The sequence below is a fragment of the Podarcis muralis genome, chromosome 3, assembly GCF_964188315.1.
Source record: "Podarcis muralis chromosome 3, rPodMur119.hap1.1, whole genome shotgun sequence".
Taxonomy (NCBI): domain Eukaryota; kingdom Metazoa; phylum Chordata; class Lepidosauria; order Squamata; family Lacertidae; genus Podarcis; species Podarcis muralis.
The window spans coordinates 19,959,168-19,982,250 of NC_135657.1; the positions used below are offsets into that span (position 1 = coordinate 19,959,168).

General features: G+C 47.7%; 1 protein-coding gene across 1 annotated transcript; it reads right to left on the bottom strand.

Moving 5' to 3' along the window:
* Positions 1-11,210: 11,210 nt before the first annotated feature.
* LOC114594752 (transmembrane protein 247-like) lies at positions 11,211-17,824 on the bottom strand. The gene is made up of 3 exons (XM_028724839.2): positions 17,702-17,824; positions 15,817-16,209; positions 11,211-11,656 (listed from the first exon to the last, which is right to left on the bottom strand). Exons 1-3 carry the CDS (start codon positions 17,702-17,704, stop codon positions 11,474-11,476), a joined length of 579 nt encoding a protein of 192 aa, XP_028580672.1. The 5' UTR covers positions 17,705-17,824; the 3' UTR covers positions 11,211-11,473.
* Between the last annotated feature and the right edge of the window lie 5,259 nt (positions 17,825-23,083).

The following is a 23,083-nucleotide window of genomic DNA, read 5'->3' on the forward strand; positions in this document are numbered from 1 at the left end:
GAAACGCCACTGATTTCCAATGAGGCTTACTTCTCAGCAGAGATGGTTAGGAGCATGCTGTTAAGGCTTGGAAGGCTAAGATGCCTGCTTGAAGATAAGTTCATCATTTAAAAGAGGGCCATATGCTGCTCCTCCCTTATCCCTCCCGGCTCAGCTAATTTCGTGCCACTCGCCAAGAAATGTTAGACAGGTGTGCCAAAACCCGAAGTGTGCTGTTATCTCATAGAAAACAAAACTGAATACCTCAGTCCTAATTATAATTGTCCCTGACCTGCTTAACTTGTGCTCAAGAGCTGCCAAGATAAATGTGCAGCTGGAAAATGCCCAGACTTGGACTTTGGCAAGTCTGCAGGGTAAGGGTGTCCCACAGTAGTGGGGGGCAGCCTTTATGCTATTACAATGTGGTGGCTGCATGGATTGTATGATCAAGAGGATGCCGTTGGCCGATATTAAATACTGCAATCCAGGGGAAGTGGGGAGGCTGCAGTCCTCCTGAAGGAGGCCCAGTATACCTGAAGGAATGTCTCTGTCCCCATCGTTCAGCCCGGACACTGAGGTCCAGCTCCGGTTCCCTCACTGTGAGAACTGAGGTAACAGGGAACCAGGCAGAGGGCCTTCTCGGTAGTGGCACCTGCCCTTCAGGTGTCAAGGAAATAAACAACTATCTGACTTTTAGAAGACATCAGAAGGCAGCCCTATTTAGGGAAGTTTTTAATGTTTGATGTTTTATTGTGTCTTTAATATTCTGTTGGGAGCCACCCAAAGTGGCTGGGGAAACCCAGCCAGATGGGCGGGGTATAAATTTTATTATTATTATTATTATTATTATTATTATTATTATTATTATTATTCTGTTTCACACATTACACAGCAACAAAGGACCTTTCTATTTCCGGTGCAGGGGTGAGGCTCCAGCATTCTAATAGCATTGTCATTTTTGGAAACATAGGCTTATTTCAAAGATCAGTTCCTTAGCTAGGCTTATGTGGGTAGAAAAATATCCTATATGGGTAGAAAAACACAGAGTGGTGTTTTTGCAGTAACATGTGAAGTGGATCTAAGCAAACAGTGGATCTGCCCTTTTCCTGCACTCCTTCCACAGCCAAGTGTTCCCATTTGGACTTCAGAGTCTAAGTGAGGTCCCAGAGCAATCACTGTCCCCTAAGATGGCCTTGCGAATCTGAGATGCACAATTGAGGATTATAGGAAAGCGATACTTTGGGGGATGTAGCATCGAGAACTGAATGCATAATCCTAATGGAGAGGCTTAATTTAAGATACAAGGATTTGTTTTCAACGAGTCAGGAGATTAGGAGCAAGATTTGCAAACCACCAAATGGAGAATATTAAAATCATTCGGAGGCGCACCCTGTTACAAAATGCAGGCCACGGCAAGATGGCTCGGAAAAGATTAACGTAAAATTAACACATAAAAGCCAAGGATTTCCCAAGGAGAATGCTCTCACTGAAGCAGGAAACTGGTTCTTTACAAAGCCGCTTCTTTGTGTACTTTTAGTAAAAAATAAACATTTTGCATCGCATTCTGTAATTCTAAAAGGAGTATAGTATGCATCTGTTTGAAACACATCTATTGAGTTATGTGTAAGGACTTCGTTCCAGCAGGCATTTAAAATACAGTGGTACCTCAGGTTACAGACGCTTCAGGTTACAGACTCTGCTAAACCAGAAATAGCAATTCGGGTTAAGAACTTTGCTTCAGGATGAGAACAGAAATCACGTGGCGGCGGCAGCGGGAGGCCACATTAGCTAAAGTGGTGCTTCAAGTTAAGAACGGACCTCGAGAACGAATTAAGTTCTTAACCTGAGGTACCACTATATAAGATTCTACCTCAAATCTGGTCGCTACTTTTTTTGTGTGGAGGGATGAAGAAGAACCCTATGCCATTATTATTATTATTATTAACATCATCATCATCATTTAGATTTTTTAGCTACCCTTCACCAGGGCCGTCTTAAGCATATCCAGCACCATGGTGCAAAGCCCCCTCTGCCCCCCCCCCCATTTCCCAGAGTATTTTTAAGGAGAATGGCACTGCCGGCGGGGCTGGAGGAGGCGGGCAGCAGCTGGAGGGCAGCTCCTCCGGCAGGGAAGAGGCGGAGGCTGGACGCGGCTCCTCCCAGCTCAGCTGGCCGCTTTGTGCCACGGTGGCCATGTCAGACAAAGGTTCTGGGCGCAGCGCTGCTTCAGCGTGGCATGGCGGAGGTGGGCGAGGGGAGTGAGCTGATGCCGGGAGGCGCCACGTCCAGCCTCTGCCTCTTCCCTGGCACCCCCCAGAACTTGGCGCCCTGGCGCCCTGCGCCACTAGCCTCTATGAGTAAGACGCCCCTGCCTTCACCCTATGATCCCAGGGCAAGTTAGAGAAACACAAGTGGTAAATTGTATCTCTATGTTAGATTTGTTGTTGTTGTTTAGTCGTTTAGTCATGTCCGCCTCTTCATGACCCCATGGACCAGAGCACACCAGGCACTCCTGTCTTCCACTGCCTCCTGCAGTTTGGTCAAGCTCATGTTGGTAGCTTCAAGTACACTGTCCAACCATCTCGTCCTCTGTCGTCCCCTTCTCCTTGTGCCCTCCATCTTTCCCAACATCAGGGTCTTTTCCAGGGAGTCTTCTCTTCTCGTGAGGTGGCCAAAGTATTGGAGCCTCAGCTTCACGATCTGTCCTTCCAGTGAGCACTCAGGGCTGATTTCCTTAAGAATGGATAGATTTGATCTTCTTGCAGTCCACATTACAGTGGTACCTTGGGTTAAGAACTTACCGTATTTTTCGCTCTATAAGACGCACCAGACCACAAGACGCACCTAGTTTTTGGAGCAGGAAAACAAGAAAAAAAAATATTCTGAATCTCAGAAGCCAGAACAGCAAGAGGGATCGCTGCACAGTGAAAGCAGCAATCCCTCTTGCTGTTCTGGCTTCTGTGATAGCTGTGCAGCCTGCATTCGCTCCATAAGACGCACACACATTTCCCCTTACTTTTTAGGAGGGAAAAAGTGAGTCTTATAGAGCAAAAAATATGGTAATTCATTCTGGAGGTCTGTTCTTAACCTGAAACTGTTCTTAACCTGAGGTACCACTTTAGCTAATGGGGCCTCCCGCTGCCGCCACACCGCTGCTACCATGCAATTTCTGTTCTCATCCTGAAGCAAAGTTCTTAACCCAAGGTACTACTTCCGGGTTAGTGGAGTCTGTAACCCGAAGCATCTGTAACCTGAAGCATCCGTAACCCGAGGTACCACTGTATACGTGACACTGCCTCTGAAAACGGTTCGGAAACCCTCTCTGTGGAATGCCCTCCTGACCAATGTCAAAGAGATAAACAACTACACGACTTTTAGAAGACATCTGAAGGCAGCCCTGTATGGGAAAGTTTTTAATGGTTGTTTTTCTGTGGTTTTCTGTGTGTTGTAAGCTGCCCAGAGTGGCTGGAGAAACCAAGCCAGATGGGCAGGGTATAAATAATAAAATTATTATTATTGTTATTATTATTAAACTTCAGCTAGTGCAGAATTCAGCAGCCAGGTTGCTCACTGGGACAAGACGGTTTGAGCATACAACACCAATCCTCGCTTGACAGATAGCTGTTGGTGAACCCCCTCCATCCCTTCCCACAAGGGGGAAGCTGTATCTGTTGAAGCTGCATCCACAGAATTTCATCTAGATGTTAAAGGCACCAGAGCCCTGCCAGGGAAAATGGTGGCAGACTTATTCCTGGCTTTAAATTCTTGTGGCTACGATGGCATACAGACAAGTTTTATATTCTACTGCTAGTTGTTTAGAACAGTGTCAACAGCTGCGAGAGAAAAGAGACTTTCCTTTACATTTATCACTGCTTAGTTCTTTCACTCCTATGGAAGGAAAAGCCAAAACAGAGCCATAAATCATTAGCCTCAGCTACGCTTTACAACATCACCACCACCTTGACAGCAATTGTTCCTTTTTTCTCCAGGAAGCCTTGGGAATTGTAGTTCTTGTAAGAATCGCAACATTTGTCTACTGGGGACCCCTAGTGTCTTCCTTAGAGACAAGCAGTTTTTGCAAGGTTCATGTAGTTAAGCTCTTCTAAGTTTGTGGTGTTAAAACTGGAGGTTTGGATAGATTATGCTTATTACAGGATATATTATTGTATATTTGTGCCTATGTTTCTGTTACACCTATATATTGTTTACTGTTCTTGTGAGCTGCTTTGCGCATTATCTGGAAAAGCACACACATATAAGCTTAATGAAAGGGACGCGGGTGGCGCTGTGGGTTAAACCACAGAGCCTAGGACTTGCTGATCAGAAGGTCGGCGGTTCGAATCCCCGCGACGGGGTGAGCTCCTGTTGCTCAGTCCCTGCTCCTGCCCACCTAGCCATTTGAAAGCACGTCAAAGTGCAAGTAGATAAATAGGTACCGCTCCGGCGGGAAGGTAAACGGCGTTTCCGTGCGCTGCTCTGGTTCACCAGATGCAGCTTAGTCATGCTGGCCACATGAGCTGAACACCGGCTCCCTCGGCCAATAAAGCGAGATGAGCGCTGCAACCCCAGAGTCGGTCACGACTGGACCTAATGGTCAGGGGTCCCTTCACCTTTTATAAGCTTAATGATACTGAGATAGTCAGGATAACACACTTGGACAGACTCTTAATCTTAGGTTTGTGGCTTCAAACCCCATATTGGGCAAAGGATTCCTGCATTTTAGAGGTTAGACTAGATGACTCTTGTGGTCCCTTCCAACTCTACAATTTTATGATGTTACGTGTATACACGAGACCATTGTCCACTGCACATGTGAGCCGTAATACACCTTTCTATGAAAGCAACGAAATCTTGTGCATGGAGCATAGCAGCCTTAGTTTTTGTTTTCAAAGCATCTGCCACATACAGCAACGTGGCATATTTTTTAAAAAAAATTCTCAGGTACCCAAGTGCTCAAATCTACATCAGCATCACGAAGGGTTGCCAACTGGCTAGGACAAACCGCACACCTCAAAGCCATTCCTGTTCCCGATTTGATCCGCAGACCTCAGCAAGCGATGCTTAGCATGGGGGAAAACCGCCAAGCGGGACCCGCTGCCAACTGCTAGAGCAAACCGCTATTGAAGGGACATCGACAAGGACATATTCATAATCTGGCAATCCTAGTCATCATTTGCATCATGGGGGGGGGGGGGAGCTAAGAGGTGCTGTTGTGCATTGTGGTTTCCACGGCTCAGGAACAAACACTCCAAAAGGCATCTTCACAAATGCACTTATCAAGGAGTCATTAATGACCCAGACGCTCAGGAAACCATACGGTAAGCTGTATCACCTCTTACTGCAATAGGGACCCTTTCCCCCAGACTGAAACTAGACATTATTTGGCCTGATTTCCGTATATATAAGAGAGCCTGATATAACTGAGCAGCCAATCGCCCATCAGAGTCTCTCACCCATTAATCTGTTTTATGGAGACACATCCAAGAACCCGCTGGGTCATCTCCCACCGCTGTTTCAGCATCCTGAGCTCTGCAGCATCTCCCTGGGCACATCTCCTTCTTCCACCCGTGAAAACACAGAGGTTTTGCCAACAACAGCAGCACGGTACTTCCTGAATGCTAAGTTGTGTTGCCCAGCATAAATCTCACGTGGCAGAGAACCCTGGCATCCCTGCAACATTATTAAACAAGGGAGACCTGCAACAAAATGTTGCAGTGTGCAGAGTGCTTCATTCCTTGGGTTTCCACTCCCCCACCCCAACAGGCACTTAGCAGTCGGTGGCAACTGGCATGCTTAGTCCTTACTCAGCTGTTTTTCTATTGCCATTTTACCTTCTTAGGTTTCCCCTCTAAAGTGCTTTTGTACAGCTGCAAAAGCTAGATTTCCCCCCAAGGATGCTAATAAAAGTAAAGGGACCCCTGACAATTAGGTCCAGTCGTGGCCAACTCTGGGGTTGCGGCACTCATCTCGCTTATTTCGCTGAGGGAGCAGACGTACAGCTTCCGGATCATGTGGCTAGCATGACTAAGCCTCTTCTGGCGAACCAGAGCAGCACACGGAAACGCCTTTGACCTCCCCGCCAGAGTGGTACCTATTTATCTACTTGCACTTTGAAGTGCTTTCAAACTGCTAGGTTGGCAGGAGCTGGGACCGAGCAACGGGAGCTCACCCCGTTGTGGGGATTCGAACCGCCAACCTTCTGATCGGCAAGTCCTAGGCTCTGTGGTTTAACCCACAGCGCCACCCGCATCCCTAGGCTGCTAATACCTCCCTCTTTTTTCCTGTTGTTTTGGCTATATAAATTCTGGCAGATGGCAGCACTCATGAGCCAAGTCTTCTGTTGGAAGGAGTAAGCCAGTTCCTAGTATCCTGTCATGCTATAGCGTGATCCAGGGGTCAGCAAAGTTTATCTTGCCTCAGCCGGATTGGTCCCACGGAAATCCCTCCATGGGCTGGATTTTGTGCGCACATGAGCGTGCGCCCCCGCGATTTTCAGCGTATGCGTAGATGTGATTTTTGGTGTCTGCGCAAACACACTTTTCAGCTCCGCGGAAGCGAGTCCCCGCGCCACACTGCACCAGTTTAGCACAGCGTGAGAGCGGGCGGCTCAGTTCGGGGGTGGCTCATGGGCTGGTCAAACGACCTCTGCAGGCCACTTCCGGCCCACGGGCCTTAGGTTGCTGACTCCAGGCGTGATCCAAAGACAGAACCTAGGGTAGGGCAATGCAGAAAGGAGTAGGCTTGATTCTCAATAGGACAGCCATCTATTTGGGATGCAGTAGGCCTGGATTTTCTGCAACTCTGATTCTGCAAGTCAGAATGTAGAGATGAGGACATCTCTCAGCTGCGACGCTTGCATGAGGAGGAGGGGTGCCGTAGAGGCCCCCTTTTTGTTGTTCAAGCCTGTGTTCATAGGCAGGGGGAAAGGGACGCGGGTGACATTGTGGTCTAAACCACAGAGCCTAGGACTTACCGATCAGAAGGTCGGCAGTTCGAATCCCCACGGCGGGGTGAGCTCCTGTTGCTCTGTCCCAGCTCCTGCCAACCTAGCAGTTTGAAAGCACACCAGTGTGAGTAGATAAATAGGTACTGATGCGGTGGGAAGGTAAACGGAGTTTCCGTGCGCTCTGGTTTCCGTCACAGAAGCGGTTTAGTCCTGCTGGCCACACGACCCGGAAAGCTGTCTGCGGACAAACGCTGACTCCCTCGGCCTGAAAGCGAGATGAGCGCCGCAACCCCATAGTCGCCTTTGACTGGACTTAACCATCCAGGGGTCCTTTACCTTTAATCTCATAGGCAGAGGAGCAGCAGGCCAGGGGCTTTTGCCTGATCAGTTGGCAACTCTGGAGTACGCACACACGGAGAGCCTGGTAGGCATGTTTTTCATTTCTCCAGTAGCAGCAGGCACTATTTATGCAGTGTGTGTGTGTGTGTGTGTGAGAGAGAGAGAGAGAGAGAGAGAACAGCAGCAACAGGAGTGACTGTGCAGAGCAATCTTATTTGCTCTACGGGACCGCCTCTCCTGGTATGCCCCACAGAGAAATCTACGGTCTGCAAATAAAAACATCCTAAAGATCCCAGGCCACAAAGAGGTTAGGCTGGCCTCAACTAGAGCCAGGGCCTTCTCGGTCGCGGCTCCAATCTGGTGGAACACTCTGTCACAAGAGACTAGGGCCCTGCAGGACCTGACATCCTTCCGCAGGGCCTGCAAGACAGAGCTGTTCCACCAGGCCTTTGGTCAGGGCGCAGCCTGACCCCCTCCTCTGGCAATCGGCAATCTGCACAGAATTTGGCTTGATGGTTGCCATTAATTTGATTTTAATTTGATTTAATGAATTTTATAATGAATGTTTTAGAATGTCGGATTATTTTGATTGTTGTTAGCCGCCCTGAGCCCAGCTTCGGCTGGGGAGGGTGGGATATAAATAAAATTTATTATTATTATTATTTATTATTATTCAGAAGTGGAGTTGAGGGTGGGGAGCGTGTGGTCTGACTATACTTTTGTTGATGCTACCTAGAATAGCAGCTCTTTTTTTCCTTTTTTGCTGCATCACACTATTGACTCCTGTTAATCTCGTGGTCCACCAAGACCCCTAGATCCTTTTCACATGCACTGCTCTCCAATCTGCCTCTTGAATCCCGACTCTTCTGCACCCCAGTTTGGTGTCATGTGCAGATCTGATGAGCATTCCTTCATCAATTAACATCTTTATAAATGACTTGAATGAAGGAATTGAGGGGATGCTCATCAAACTGGGGGGCGGGGGCGGCGGCAGCAGTGCATTTGAATCACTAGCAGTACATGTGGAAAGTCTCCGCGCCTCGTGTCCGGGGACGCACGGAGCCCGTCCATAATTCATGCGCCTGAGCGGCTGCCTCGCATCACGTACGAGCCGCAGGAGCGACCGAGGCCTCAGGAAGCGGAAGGCCCAGTCTGCACGTACCAAAGGAGGCTCCGCAGCAGCAGCAGCAGCCCGGGCGCCTCACGTGGCACGTCTCGCGTCTCTCGCCTCCCTCTCTCCCGCGCCCCCGCCAAGTTTTGTCGGGGGCTCCCGGAGGCGAGGCTTGCGCTGGGAACCCTCAACTTCACAAAAGCGTGTGTCTGTGTGTGTGTTTGTGAAGAGAGAGCTGCGCCTGCTGGCTGCTATTTTTGTTTTCGGAAGCTTTGTGAAAGGCAGAAAAAAAAGGGGGGGGGCAGATTTCTGCACATTTGCAAAGAGGCTCTTTTCAGCCCAAGACGTGTCTTCTGGCTGAGGTGGAGCAGCAAACAGCAACTTTCCCCCTCAGCCCCAAGTCAAAGCGCGTAATACCGAAAGCTTCATTCAGCCCTCAATTCCAATGCGATGAGAAAGAGGGAGAAACGCTCCACGCCCTTCTTCATGCATTATCTTACATACGTACTTCTAAACCAGGGGTCAGCAAACTTTTTCAGCAGGGGGCCAGTCCACTGTCCCTCAGACCTTGTGGGGGACGGACTATATTTTGAAGGGGGGGAAATATGAACGGATTCCTATGCCCCACAAATAACCCAGAGATGCATTTTAAATAAAAGGACACATTCTACTCATGTAAAAACACGCTGATTCCTGGACCGTCCGCCTACCCATGCTTAGTCTAAAGTATCACCTCATGCTCTCTTTGCATATTTTTAAGTCCTTGTACTTTTTTAAAAAATACAATATTTTTAATTATATGATATTTCACCATCTGAATCAAGACTACCGAAGTAGTTGATCAAAATGTTTTCAATTCATAGAATCACAGAATCTTAGAGTTGGAAGGGACCCCAAGGATCATCTAGTCCAACCCCCTGCAATGCAGGAATCTCAGCTAAAGCATCCATGACAGATGGCCACCCAATCTCTGATTAAAAACCTCCAAGGAAGGAGAGTCCATCACCTCTCATGGGAGTCTGTTCTACTGCTGAACAGCTTTTACTGTCAGAAGGTTTTTTCAAATGTTTAGTTGGAATCTCCTTTCTTGCATCTTGAAGCCATTGGTTCAAATCCTACCCTCCAGAGCAGGGGAAAACAAGCATGCGCCCTCCTCCATGTGACAGCCCTTAAGATATTTGAAGATGGCTATCATATCTCCTCTCAGTCTCCTCTTTTCCAGGCTAAACATACCCAGATCCTTCAACCGTTCCTCATAAGGCTTAGTTTCCAGAGCCTTGATCATCTTGGTTTCCCTCCTCTGCACACATTCCAGGTTGTCAACATCCTTCTTAAATTGTGGTGCCCAGAATTGGACACAGAATTCCAAGTGTGGTCTGACTATACAGTGGTACCTCAGGTTAAGTACTTAATTCGTTCCGGAGGTCCGTTCTTAAACTGAAACTGTTCTTAACCTGAAGCACCACTTTAGCTAATGGGGCCTCCTGCTGCCGCCGTGCCGCCGGAGCACAATTTCTGTTCTCATCTTGAAGCAAAGTTCTTAACCCAAGGTAATATTTCTGGGTTAGCGGAGTCTGTAACCTGAAGCGTATGGTAACCTGAAGCGTATGTAACCCGAGGTACCACTGTACTTCTGTTGATGCTACCTAGAATAGCATTAGTCTTTCCCCCCCTGCTGCACCACACTGTTGACTCCTGTTAAGCTTGTGGTCCACTAAGACCCCCAGATCCTTTCCACATGTACTGCTAGTAATTCACATGTACTGCTACCTGCCCCCGCCCCCTGGCAAGTTTGATGAGCATCCCCTCAATTCCTTCATTCAAGTCATTTATGAAGATGTTAATTGATGGGATGAAGGAATGCTCATCAAATCTGCAGATGACACTAAACTGGGATGGCTAGCAAATGCTGCAGAAGACAGATTCGGGATTCAAGATGCAGATCGGAGAGCTGGGCCCTAACAAAATGAGTTTCAATAGGGGACAAATCTCAGGTTTTACACTTAGGTGGGAGGAACCAGCTGCACAAATATAAAACAGGGAACACCTGGACTGCTAGTAATATGTGTGAAAAGGATCCAGGGGTCTCAGTAGACCACAATCTTAACATGAGCCCAGAGTGTGATACAGCGGCAAAAATGCTAAGGCTATTCTAGGCTGCATCAACAGAAGTCTAGTGTCCAGATCAGGGGTCAGCAAACTTTTTCAGCAGGGGGCCAGTCCACTGTCCCTCAGACCTTGTGGGGGGGGGGCGGACTATATTTTGGGGGGAAACAACAATAAACCCATATGCCCCACAAATAATCCAGAGATGCATTTTAAATAAAAGCACACATTCTATTCATGTAAAAATACACTGACTCCCGGACCGTCTGCGGGCCGGATTGAGAAGGCAATTGGGCCGGATCTGGCCCCTGGGCCTTAGTTTGCCTATCCATGGTCCAGATCAAGGGAAATCATAGTACCACCCTATTCTACCTTGGTCAGACCGCACCTGGAATACTGTGTTCAGTTCTGGGCACCACAATTTAAGAAGGGTATTGACAAGCTAGACCATGTGCAAAGGAGCACTGCAAACCAACTTAGCAGCTGCAGCTTTGTCCAGTCTCTTTGTCTCCCTGTCAGGAATCTGTTTACTTCCTCCGTTTACAGACTTTTAGGCTTCAAAGGATATAAAAATGGGGTCATTTTTTAAAAATGAAAACCATATTTGTGGACCCTTTAGGAAGTTAGTGAACTTCCTGGGGAAGAAGAAGGGAGAGGTAAGGATCCCCACTCCATGCGGTGCTAAGCAAATTCAGCAACGAGAATTTTTTTTAACTCTGTTATTAAAATAATTTATTAAAACTCAATTAAAAGTACATCAGGGTGCTTCGTCTGCATGCTTTATTGTGTCGCACATGTGTGTAAAGTAGGGGCAGAGAAAGATTGACAGAACTGGGTTTTTTTTGCGGTGCATGGGGTAGGCTTACATTTTGTGCATGTGTTGTGGGTATTGACAGGGCTGCAAAGAGGAAGGTTGCATTAAATAAAGTCTGTGAAAATGCTGGTTCTGGGTGCACTGCCGGGGCCCTGTGAGCCATACATGCCAAAGACTCTTACTTCCAGAATATTTTAATGGCACATATGAGGATGACACCGATGGCGAACATCTCGTGCTTCTTAATGAAGAAGAACACCAGTTCCTTCGCTATGTAGATGACGTGTATGAAGATGAAGCAGTACAGGAACAAGGTGAACTGGTCCTGAGGTAAAAGGAAATGGTGGCTTCCCCCAGAAGGCTGTGGAGAGAGCAAAGGGAAAAGGTGTGAAGTTCCAGCCATGTTGTTGCAGGTCACCAAAAGGCTCGCTGAACAAAGATGCACTCTCTTTCTCCTTTGCAAGCGCCAGTAATTCCCACATTACACTTCCATAGTGAAACCCTCCTGCGTTGTGTATTGGAGGATGGATGGCGGCTAACAGATTGAGGTTGAATCCTGACAAGACAGAAGTACTAGTTTTGGGGGAGAGGAAGCGGGAGGGGGTGGAGGACTCCCTGGTCCTGAATGGGGTAACTGTACCCCTGAAGGACCAAGTGCGCAGCCTGGGAATCATTTTGGACTCACAGCTGTCCATGGAGGCACAGGTCAATTCTGAGTCCAGAGCAGCTGTTTACCAGCTCCATCTGGTACGCAGGCTGAGTCCCTACCTGCCTGCAGACTTTCTTGCCAGAGTGGTGCATGCTCTGGTTATCTCCTGCTTGGACTACTGCAATGCGCTCTATGTGGGTCTACCTTTGAAGGTGACCCGGAAACTACAACTAATCCAGAATGCGGCAGCTAGACTGGTGACTGGGAGCGGCTGCTGAGACCACATAACACCAGTCTTGAAAGACCTACATTGTCTCCCAGTACGTTTCCGAGCACAATTCAAAGTGTTGGTGCTGACCTTTAAAGCCCTAAACGGCCTCGGTCCAGTATATCTGAAGGAGAGTCTCCACCCCCATCATTCTACCCGGACACTGAGGTCCAGCACCGAAGGCCTTCTTTCGGTTCCCTCGCTGCGAGAAGCCAAGTTACAGGGAACCAGGCAAAGGGCCTTCTCGGTAGTCGCACCTGCCCTGTGGAACGCCCTCCCACCAGATGTCAAAGAGAACAACAACTACCAGACTTTTAGACGACATCTGAAGGCAGCCCTGTTTAGGGAAGCTTTTAATGTTTGATGCATTACTGTATTTTAATATTGTGTTGGAAGCCGCCCAGAGTGGCTGGGGAAACCCAGCCAGATGGGCAGGGTATAAATAATAAATAAATTATTATTATTATTATTATTATTATTATTATTATGCCTCAGCCAGCCGCTTGACTTGCAGAATTTATCCCAATAGCAGAATGTGCTCTCTATGGCTGCAGAATTTGGGTTTATGTTCAATGTAGTTTGCATTATATTCTGATTCATAGTTTCCGAGCTGAATCCACTCACCAAATCTCCACTGCAACACACCCTTGTCTTTGCCCTGCATCTAGTTCTTCCCCGATAGCACAATCCTCATTCTGAATCCTTCACGCTATGCATTAAAGCCTATTCAGTGCGCATTGGAAGCACAAGGCTTCCCGCAAAGAATCCTGGGGACTGCAGTTCCCCCTCAAAGATCCATCATTTCCAGTGCCCTTATCAAACTACAGTTCCCATGATTCTTTGGGGGAAGTCGTGGTCTTTGAATGGCTAGTGTGGATCTGCTTTTGGTTTCTCTGTTCAGGAGTTCTCCTGTCGTTTCCTGCCTTCACATACGGACCTCAAGTCAACACCCAGCCCATGCTGTTGGAAGTGGGTGGGACAAATTGCCTTCTCCAAATGATGCAACTATTTCCTACCCATTTTGGACCATTTGCCTGTGATTATCTTAACAAAAGATGAAACTGGCATGCCTGGGTCCTGACCATGAGGAAACCTTTTCCAGTCATTCTGGTTTCCAGCCTCTTTCACAGGAATGGGACACCTATGTCCTACAGGAACATTGCATAATGATCAATGTGTTCTGCTCTCAGGAAGAAATTAACCATTATCTGCCTTCAGTCCCTGAGCAGTATTACAAATTACTCTTCCCGAGAGCTTACCAAGCCAACGATGTCTTTCCATCTGTTCAAGTTCAGAGCACTTTTCTACTTAATTATTTCAAGGGTGGCCCCTTTCACCAGCTGAGTCATTTGATATCAGTCAGGCTGGCAAAGTTTTGATTATATGAAGTCACTGGCAGTGGCCTTGTGAGTTGACAAACAGGAAATGCACCAGCCTCTGTGTGGGTTTTTTGGGGTGCAGGGGTGGGCTGTGACTTTATTCTTATTTGCTTGTTCTGGGATTGTGAAGGGCAGTAGCCAGAATCATTCCTGCTCTATCTGCTGGCCAACCAAGTGGCTCCGTTTTCCTGTAGTTTCTCAGTTCTCAAACTGAATTGGGAACTTGGTGGTGAGTGACTGGAGTCTATGAGGAATTCAATCTCTGGAAGCAGCAGCGGGAGAAAGAAGCTAAAGGTAAAGGTAAAGGTACCCCTGCCCGTACGGGCCAGTCTTGACAGACTCTGGGGTTGTGCGCCCATCTCACTCAAGAGGCCAGGGGCCAGCGCTGTCCGCAGACACTTCCGGGTCACGTGGCCAGCGTGACAAAGCTGCATCTGGCGAGCCAGCGCAGCACACGGAAACGCCGTTTACCTTCCCGCTAGTAAGCGGTCCCTATTTATCTACTTGCACCCGGGGGTGCTTTCGAACTGCTAGGTTGGCAGGCGCTGGGACCGAACAACGGGAGTGCACCCCGCCACGGGGATTCGAACCGCCGACCTTTCGATCGGCAAGCCCTAGGGGCTGAGGCTTTTACCCACAGTGCCACCCGCATCCCATCGCCACCCGCGTCCCTACTAAGGGTCAAATTTACATGTTGCATGAGATCTGTTACTGGAATTCTCTCTCAAAAACCGAAACTAGCGAGTTGCTAGCAGCAGAGAAGGATGTTGAACACTTTCCCTTTGCTGTTTACTTGATCAAACTATTGCCCCCCCCCTCCCCAACTGTGGTTTCCCTGGGAAGGAAAAATGCTACAAATACAGTACAGCAAAGAGCAGCCTTGGGAGGGAATTTTGATCAGGAAAAGACCTCAGGGGAGGAGAAAGAAATCTTTCCATGCTGCTGTGAGCAATTTCGCATCCTACCCCCATCTCCCTGGCTGCCTTTTAGGTTTTTGGGGTTGTTGTTTCTTAAAGTGTCAAGAGATTATGGTCCCTTTGCGAAACGCAGTTTGGCCATCACTTCAACTTCTTCAGAACAGCCAGGTGGGCCCTGTTCCTGGCTGTGGAAGTAGGGTAGAATCTCATAAGAGGACAGGGCTGTGGCACCTTTACAGTGGTACCTCGGGTTAAGTACTTAATTCGTTCCGGAGGTCCGTACTTAACCTGAAACTGTTCTTAACCTGAAGCACCACTTTAGCTAATGGGGCCTCCTGCTGCTGCTGCTGCGCTGGCCGAGCACGATTTCTGTTCTCATCCTGAAGCAAAGTTCTTAACCTGAAGCACTATTTCTGGGCGAGCAGAGTCTGTAACCTGAAGCGTATGTAACCTGAAGTGTATGTAACCCGAGGTACCACTGTATATAGAAAAGGAAACTTCAGCAGGGGTTAGTAAAGGTAAAGGGACCCCTGACCATTAGGTCCAGTCGCAGACGACTCTGGGGTTGCAGTGCTCATCTCACTCTGTAGGCCGAGGGAGCCGGCGTACAGCTTCCGGGTCATGTGGCCAGCATGACTAAGCCGCTTCTGGTGAACTAGAGCAGTGCACGGAAATGCCATTTACCTTCCTGCCAGAGCAGTACCTATTTATCTACTTGCACTTTGACGTGATTTCGAACTTCTAGGTTGGCAGGAGCTGGGACCGAGCAACGGGAGCTCACCCCGTCGCGGGGATTTGAACCGCCAACCTTCTGATCGGCAAGTCCTAGGCTCTGTGGTTTAACCCACAGCGCCACTCGCGTCCCTTCAGGAGACATAGCTATTAAATGCGCTGAAAGCCCTGCACTGCTTTGTACCTGCCACAGAAAATACAACACAGAAATGGTAAAAAAAAAGGTTGTGTTTTTTTTTTAAAAAAAAACAACAACAACCCTACAGTGGTACCTCGGGTTAAGTACTTAATTCGTTCTGGAGGTCCGTTCTTAAACTGAAACTGTTCTTAACCTGAAGCACCACTTTAGCTAATGCGGCCTCCTGCTGCCGCCACGCCGCAGTAGCACGATTTCTGTTCTCATCCTGAAGCAAAGTTCTTAACCTGAAGTACTATTTCTGGGCTAGCTGAGTCTGTAACCTGAAGCGTATGTAACCCGAGGTACCACTGTACAGAAAATGCAAGTTGAATTGTGGCCTGTATCTTTTCTTCCGTCTTCTTCCTCTGCTTTTCTCACCTCCACCTGCCAGCCCTTACCTGTGCCGTTGACAGTGCCTGCTGGCGCATGGCTTCCATCTTCTCCTCATGCTGCCGCTGCTTCTCCTTGTCTTCGTAGCGGTACCTGGTCATGGTGAGCTCCATGTCTAGGCGCATCTTCTCCAGCTGAGTCGCCAGGGCGCGGGCCTGCTTGTGGCTTGGCTGCTCCATCTGGACCCAGGTGTCCATCTCCCCCTCCGTGTTGGCCAGGCCGCGGTGCAAGTTCTCCAGCTCCACCTGCGGCTTCATCCTCAGCTGTGCCTCTTCGTCTCGGATGTCCAGGGGGTCCGTCACATCGTTAGGGGTGCAGGGCGGCTCGGTCAGGTCGTCGGGGGCCGACGTTGGTTCAGTCACATTGTCGGCAGCAGACGAGACATTTTCAGGGTTGTCCTCCTAGCACGGAATGGGTATCTAACCTGCTTTTGATGTCACAAGCCCATCACCTTCCTCCCCCATTTTCCAAGAACAAAATTGCAATTTGTTCTTCGTTTTTGCTTTGAAATAAAAATAAGTGGGTATATAAAATATAAACGAATAAACACACAATATAGCGCTTTAAGTGTTTTTTAAAAGCAAGCAGCTCTCATGAAGCATCAGGGGGACAGGCAAGACTAATGACTTAACCAGAGTTTGATTTTCTGGTACCTACACCTTTCATGCTAATCTTTAAGCTGGCAGGTAGCCAGGCTCACTGCATGGGTGAAGAACTAACCGTGACTTCTTTTTAAATGCTCCATCTTCACCCTTTGCCACTTTTGAAATTGGGGTTTGAACTCACAACTTGCTCAGCTTGGAAATTGTACCTAAGTTGGCTAACAGGCTGCATACTGAAAAGCAATTTAGGCAGCTGACACAAAACAACCTATATCCCCTCCCTGCAAGAGAAAATGGGGGAGTATACAACTTCTTACTGCAAATTCATCAGGATGCTCTAGAAGTGATGGTTATATGCAAGCCCACTTTCAATGCCAATTGTGCCTGCAAAAGTTTTGGGGTGGCTGTGACGGACAGGCCGTGGGTCTGCCTCCTGGCATCCCAAGGACCAGTGAGAGCTGGCGGGACCAATAGTTAATCAGCAGAGAGTCAAATCCTAGAAGGGCCTGAGGGAGGTGTTGCTGGTTAGAACAGTGACAGCCATTCTAGATCTACCTGAGACTTGGTTTGATAAAGACTGCTGTTTAAAATTTTCTGTATAAAGAGGGTGTATCTTTAAGTTTTGTGCCTCACATGGGAAACCATCAAGCATTAAACAGGCAGACAGTTTTGTTCCCTCCTCACACTTTGAAACTCTAGGTGGGACGTGAGTAGACACTGGGAAGCTTCACAGAACTATAATGCTGTTGGTAAACACAGGCGGTACCATAAAATAGTTAATTATAGTCTTCTGTTGTGTGAATATGGGCTGCTGGTGGCGGCTTTATCTATTAAAACTCCCATAATATTGGTCACACTACCCAGCACTCATCTTCAGTGAGGGTGTCTGTCACAATGGTGACACAACTTATTTTCCAATCAGTGAACATCCCACAATTTCCTGCTGAAATCCCATAGTTAGTTGTTTTTTTAACACCCAAAAGAGTTCTGGTTTATTTTTGTCCCATTTTTATTGCATTGTAGCACTCGCAGACAGCAATAATGTGGTAGCACTGGGGAAGCACTGCGGAACAAACTAAAGCAGGATAAATCCATCACTAGTCCACTACTGTTGTGCCCAGAATCCACCCACAATAAAACACCAGTGTGGATGGGCCTCTTATTAAAGGTGAGTAGCTCTCATTGCGGTCAGTGCTTGGGTAGAAGGCTCCTTCAGAGCCCTGTCCCAACGGCTCTGAGCTTCCTGAAGGAAGTGCAAGACAGGGGATAATGGAGGAACAACCATTCTTACCATAAGCGACTGAAGCTCAAGGCAGTAGGCGTGTGAATAGCAGGGCTGCACACCACACTAGGCAGCCTTTTGTTTCACTAGGCTCTCACTGTCCCATGATGCACTTCTGTAACCCGCCACCCCAGACAATACAAAAAGCAAAGCCAGACTTAACAGAGCCAACTGCCAAACTGATGTCATAGATGCCTCACTGTGACATCACAGCCCGCCTGTTGCTACGACTGGCTCATCACCGAGTAGTAGAGAACCTAATTTACATACTCTGAATGCTGAGCAAATGGCAAAAGGAAGTTGGTTTTAGCTTAAAAGCCTTATTTATAGCACCTATTGTAATGCCAGGCTACATCTACACAGCTATAAAAAAAACGTTCTGAAATTGCTTTAAAAAAACTTTTTAAAGCTCACAATGTAAAATTTCATAAAGTTCCAATTTCAGCTCTACAGCACCATCTGGTGTCACAGTGTTCTAACACATAACTTTTGGTTTTCTTTTTTTACTAATGTAGCTGAGTCCCAGACTGGTATATAAACATGGCGGCTGTGTCTGCGAAATACCCTAATATTTATATGGTGGAGGTTTTGTGTTCCGTCTTATCCTTCTTTTCTATCATCCCAACCTATCATCCCAGTGACAAAAATGAGCAGGCCTACTAGATTGCCACTATAAACTATAACTTTTCACCCATTTCAGAAAAAAATAGATCTGTTACCTGATTAAAGGAATCTTATTCGATTAACTGTGTAAGTTTTAATTGTATATGAATAAAAACAATAGTTCTAGCGCAACATGCACTTCTCCCCCTGTCTTAGCCCACAAGATGATGCATGCATTCAGTTGTTTTATATTTATTTAAAGCGTTTTAATATTGCTTGTCGGAAAAGAAAAGCTCTCAGAATAGCTCCCAGATGTCCATGATAAGGTGGTCCCTGCCCTCAGACTTGCAATCTTTTGTGAGCCCCTCCATCTTAGCTCAGGTAATATATACTGTATGTATAAATAATTCTATATATCCTAAAGACATGTAACCATGGGAAGCTGCCTTTTACTCATACTACTACTACTACTACTTTATTATTTATACCCCACCCATCTGGCTGGGTTTCCCCAGCCACTCTGGGTGGCTTCCAGCAAAATATTAAAATACAATAATTCATCAAATATTAAAAGCTTCCCTAAACAGGGCTGCCTTCAGATGTCTTCTAAAAGTCAGATAGTTGTTTATTTCTTTGACATCTGGTAGAAGGCCATTCCACAGGTCAGGTGCCATTACCAAGAAGGCCCTCTGCCTGGTTCCCTGTAACTTTGCTTCTTGCAGTGAGGGAACTGCCAGAAGGCCCTCAGCGCTGGACCTCAGTGTCAGGGCTGAACGATGGGGGTGGAGATGCTCCTTCTGGTATACTGGGCCGAGGCCGTTTAGGGCTTTAAAGATCAGCACAATTGGTCCATCCAATTCTGTTTTGTCTTCCCAGGCTGCCCGTTGCGGCACTCCAGGCTTCTAGGCAAAGTTCTCCCAGTCCTATGTGGAGATGTCAGGGATTGAATGTGGGACCTTCCACATGGGAAACAGATGCTCCACCACTGAGCCCCAGCCCTTCCCCTAGTTTTGCCACACTACTATCTTTAACTCAGGGACACAGGTGGCGCTGTGGGTTAAACCACAGAGCCTAGGACTTGCCGATCAGAAGGTCGGCGGTTCAAATCCCTGCGACGGGGTGAGCTCCCGTTGCTCGGTCCCAGCTCCTGCCAACCTAGCAGTTCGAAAGCACGCCAAGGTGCAAGTAGATAAATAGGTACCGCTCCAGCGGGAAGGTAAACAGTGTTTCCGTGTGCTGCTCTGGTTCGCCAGAAGCGGCTTAGTCATGCTGGCCACATGACCCAGAAGCTGTACACCAGCTCCCTCGGCCAGTAAAGCGAGATGAGCGCCGCAACCCCAGAGTTGGTCACGACTGGACCTAATGGGCAGGGGTACCTTTACCTTTTCATCTTTAACTCACACATGAGTATGCTTGATAGCACAGGAAGGTGCCACTGAAAAAAAGAACATCTGATGATGGTTCCTCAGATTGGGTACAGTTGTGTTCCTGTGGTCTGAAAGCTGAGCGCAACTGGCTGTTGGGTTATGTGTTTCCTCCTCCTCATTGAAAAAGTTGGCCACCAACCCACATATCTTTTGGAACAATGGCCACCGCTTCCTATTTCTGATCCAATTCTCCTCCCCTCGTTGCCTTTGTGATCTGCGGGCACAAAGCAGCCAGCTGTATGTGTAACGGACAGTCTGTGTCTTGAATGGAGTTCTTGCCTTATTCATTCACGACAGACCAGGCGGCCAGGAGGACAACAAGCCCCTTTGTCAGGAGAACTAGCCAAAGGCATGCTGGCCGTCTCCACTGACTTCATATTTATCTGGTCTCCTCTTCTGCAAGTTAAACAATGTGATGCTTTGTCTCCGAGTTGTGAGCGAGCAACCTTTCCTTCCCTCGCTGGAACTTCGGCGAACTACTTATTTATTTATCCGCCCCAATTAAGCCACGCACGTCTCGCCAAAGAATGAATGAGAAAATGTTATTGAACGGTGAATGCTGGAAGGGAGAGTCTCTGTCTCTCTGTGTGGCCTGTTTTAAAGGACTGCGAGTGCAGACAGGTGGAGTTCCACTTCTCCTTTTTGAATCATTTTTTTAAATGCCTTGAAAAATACGTTTGCAGAATTGCCAGAGACAGTTGTGGAGAGGGAGAAGAGTGTTTACTGAGGATCTTAGGAATTTGCCTTATACTGAATAAGACCATTGGTCCATCTAGGCCAGTATTTTCAACACTGGCTGGCAGCAGCTCTCCATGGTTTCTAGCCCCACAATCTCTCTCTCTCTCTCTCTCTCTCTCTCTCTCTCTCTCTCTCTCACACACACACACACACACACACACACACAAAGAGAGAGAGAGAGAGAGAACGATTCCCCTATGGAAACAGATGCATATATTTACGGTAATTCTTACTAACTCCGCCCAAGTTTCACCTCCCATTTTCTTAAACCTTTTTATATATACAGCATATAAATGAAATTTTCTAAAAGCAATGACAAACCCCTCTCCAACAGCCTTTATGTGTCCTGACTGCGTAAAAGGCAAAAAAACCCTCCGTAATCTCAGCAGAAGAACGCAATTAGCTGATCCACAGTTGAACCACAAGCTCTGCCTTGAAGCTTTTCGAAGCCTGAAACTTCAACATCCAGCTGCATCTGGAAACTGCATGCATGCGCTTGCAAAAAACATGGGCTACTTCTTGCATACAGTATTTACAAGTGACCTAGACTTCGGAGACATCTCCTGCATTACTTTTACTTTCTTGCTTGAGGAGGAGCTGGGCGTCATCTGGAAGTGGTGTATATGACCTTTGGGTTGAGTTCGGCTGAAATCTACTGGGCAAAATTGCAATGGGGGGTGGGGCACCTTTTTACAGTGGTACCTCAGGTTGCATACGCTTCAGGTTACATACGCTTCAGGTTACAGACTCCGGTAACCCAGAAATAGTACCTCAGGTTAAGAACTTTGCTTCAGGATGAGAACAGAAATCGTGCTGTGGCGGTGGAGCGGCAGCAGGAGACCTCCGGAATGAATTAAGTACTTAACCCAAGCTACCACTGAACTTGATCAACATGTTGGGAACAGATTAATCTAACTAAACTGGAGTCCAAAGTACATATTGTTAACAAATAAGAAGGGGTAGGATCAGTGGCGTAGCGTGGGGGGTGCACGAGGGGCTGGCCGCACCGGGCGCAACATCTGGGGGGGGGCGCGCTTGCACTCGCAGCTCTCTGCCCGAGTGCTAAAATCCACGGGTTAGGGGGCGCAAATTACTTGCCCCGGGTGCTGACAACCCACACTACGCCACTGGGTAGGATATGAACAGGCTGTGACTGCAATCCCCTATATACTTACCTGGGGTGAGAGTAAGCCCTATTGAATATGGTGGGATTCCATTTCCACTAGGCACGTGCTGTGAATAAATGGCAACCTGATTCTCCATTATGGCAGAGATAAAGAGCCTCAATTCAAAGTGTTGGTTTTGATTGATAAAGCCATACGTGGCTCAGGATTGCAGTACTTCAAGGACCACGTCTCCTGACATGAACTGACCCAGCGCCTGTGATGATAATCTGAGGCTCTTCTTTGTGGGCTCACTCGATGGGAGGTTCAGTAGGCCTTTTCCATGGTGGCCCCCCACTTGTGGAATGCTCTCCGCAAGGAGGTACACCTGGCACCATCTTTAGTTAGGCAAATATTTCTCTCTGTACCCAAGCTTCTGGCCTTTACTTTATAGCTCTGTTGCTGTATTCTTAGACTTCTATTTTTGCTCGTGATTGGTTTTTAATGCAAGTCGTTTTGGTCACTGTGTGAGAAAAATGACTAACAAATAAAAATTAAAATAACCACCCTTCAGATGTTGTTGGACCACAGCTCCCATCATCATAAACGGCCTCAGCCCAGTATACCTGAAGGAGCGTCTCCACCCCCATTGTTCTTCCCGGATGCTGAGGTCCAGCGCCGAGGGCCTTCTGGCGGTTCCCTCACTGCAAGAAGTGAGGTAACAGGGAACCAGGCAGAGGGCCTTCTCGGTGATGCACCCGCCCTGTGGAACGCCCTCCCACCAGATGTCAAAGAGATAAACAACTACCTGACATTTAGAAGACATCTGAAGTCAGCCCTGTTTAGGGAAGTTTTTAATGTGTGACATTTTAATGTTGGAAGCCACCCAGAGTGGCTGGGGAAACCCAGGCAGATGGGCGGGGTACAAATAAATTATTATTAGTAGTATTAGTATTAGTATTAGTATTAGTATTAGTATTAGTATATCCCTGAACATGGGTAATGCTGGCTGGAGCTGATGGGAGCTGGAGCCAAACAATATCTGGAGGGCCAAAGGCTCCCCATCACTGGATTATGACACCTCCTGACCCAGACGAGCTCAAATAATATTCATACAGTCCGACAGAGCCTGTATCACTTCTGCAGCACAGTTGTGGTACTAAGTACATGCCAAAAGCACCTGTAGACTCTCCGTTAAACTCCCAGAGCTCAAGCTTGAGCTGGGAGATGAACCAGGACTTGAGACTAATGGTCTAACACATCTATCTTCTCAGGGCTGGCCCTAGGAGAAATACCACCCTTGGGAGGAAATGCTTTCAGCACCTCTGTTCCCTGCCTCCCATGGTCAGTTTTACAGTGTTGCCAAGTGGCATGGCTTGCTCAGGACAGCAAAACCTAGTGTCCTGCTGTTCTCAGGCTTCCCTAGAAATGTTCACAAAAAGGACCCCAAACAGGCATGCTGAGTTGGGCCCAACATTGGAGGGTCTGTCACGCATGCATGATGTCACACGTGCGACGTC

Coding starts and splice junctions, on each gene's coding strand:
- LOC114594752 (XM_028724839.2), bottom strand. Junction 11,657..15,816: donor AGGCACTGTCAACGGCACAG/GTAAGGGCTGGC, acceptor CTCTCTCCACAG/CCTTCTGGGGGAAGCCACCA.